The sequence below is a fragment of the Eimeria mitis genome, genomic scaffold (assembly GCF_000499745.2).
Source record: "Eimeria mitis Houghton genomic scaffold, Emh_scaff1013, whole genome shotgun sequence".
In the NCBI taxonomy this organism is placed as follows: Eukaryota; Apicomplexa; class Conoidasida; order Eucoccidiorida; family Eimeriidae; genus Eimeria; species Eimeria mitis.
In genome coordinates, this window is record NW_013567081.1 from 11,999 (window position 1) to 12,619 (window position 621).

Sequence of the window (621 nt, forward strand, 5' to 3'; positions counted from 1 at the left end):
AGCAGCAGCAGCAGCAGCAGTAGCTGCTGCAGTGTCTGAGCCTGCAGCAGCAGCAGCAGCAGCAGCAGCAACTTTCACAGGGAAGCAGTATCGTGGTGGGGCTCTAAAGGAGTTCCCCTCATACATAGGGCACTAAACAATACAAGGTGGGAGCAGCAGCAGCAGCAGCAGTAGCAGCAGCAGCAGCAGCAGCAGCAGCAGTGGCGGCAGCAGCAGCTGCTGCTGCTGCTCCGACATCTGTAGGCCTTGAAGGTCCAACAATTGCAGTTTTCAGTGCAGCAGCAATTCAGCTGCAGCGGGCGCTGCTGCAGCAGCAGCAACCGCGAGAGGAGGAGGAGGAGGCGGAGCAGCAGCAGCAGCAGCAGCAGCAGCAGCAGCAGCTCCAGCAACAGCAATGAGCCGCAACAGCTCCGTCGGGGGCGGCGGGTGGCGCAGCCGCAGCCGCTCGCATGAGGCGGAGCTGTGCAGACACCGCAGCAGCAGCAGCAGCAGCAGCAGCAGCAACTTGCGGCCGGCTGGGATCGGATCCCCAGGCGATCCCCGCCGCAGCAGCAAACGGCATGCAGGCGGCAGCAGCAGGCCTGAGTGGGGTAGAGACAGAGAAAGAGAAAGAGAAAGAGA

The 621-nt window shown here is 62.5% G+C and overlaps 2 protein-coding genes across 2 annotated transcripts in view; both read left to right on the forward strand.

Annotated features, from left to right (window-relative positions):
* The window catches only part of EMH_0027490 (uncharacterized protein), a gene marked incomplete at both ends in the record, with an annotated part of 6,625 nt that extends 6,227 nt beyond the window's left edge, over positions 1-398 (forward strand). The window contains one exon of the mRNA XM_013494036.1: positions 244-398. Within this exon, the coding sequence (XP_013349490.1) occupies positions 244-398 (155 nt within the window). The remainder of the gene's footprint in view (positions 1-243) is intronic.
* A 51-nt stretch (positions 399-449) lies between these two features.
* The window catches only part of EMH_0027500 (uncharacterized protein), a gene marked incomplete at both ends in the record, with an annotated part of 438 nt that continues 266 nt past the window's right edge, over positions 450-621 (forward strand). The window contains one exon of the mRNA XM_013494037.1: positions 450-619. Coding sequence (XP_013349491.1) covers positions 450-619 — 170 coding nt within the window. The remainder of the gene's footprint in view (positions 620-621) is intronic.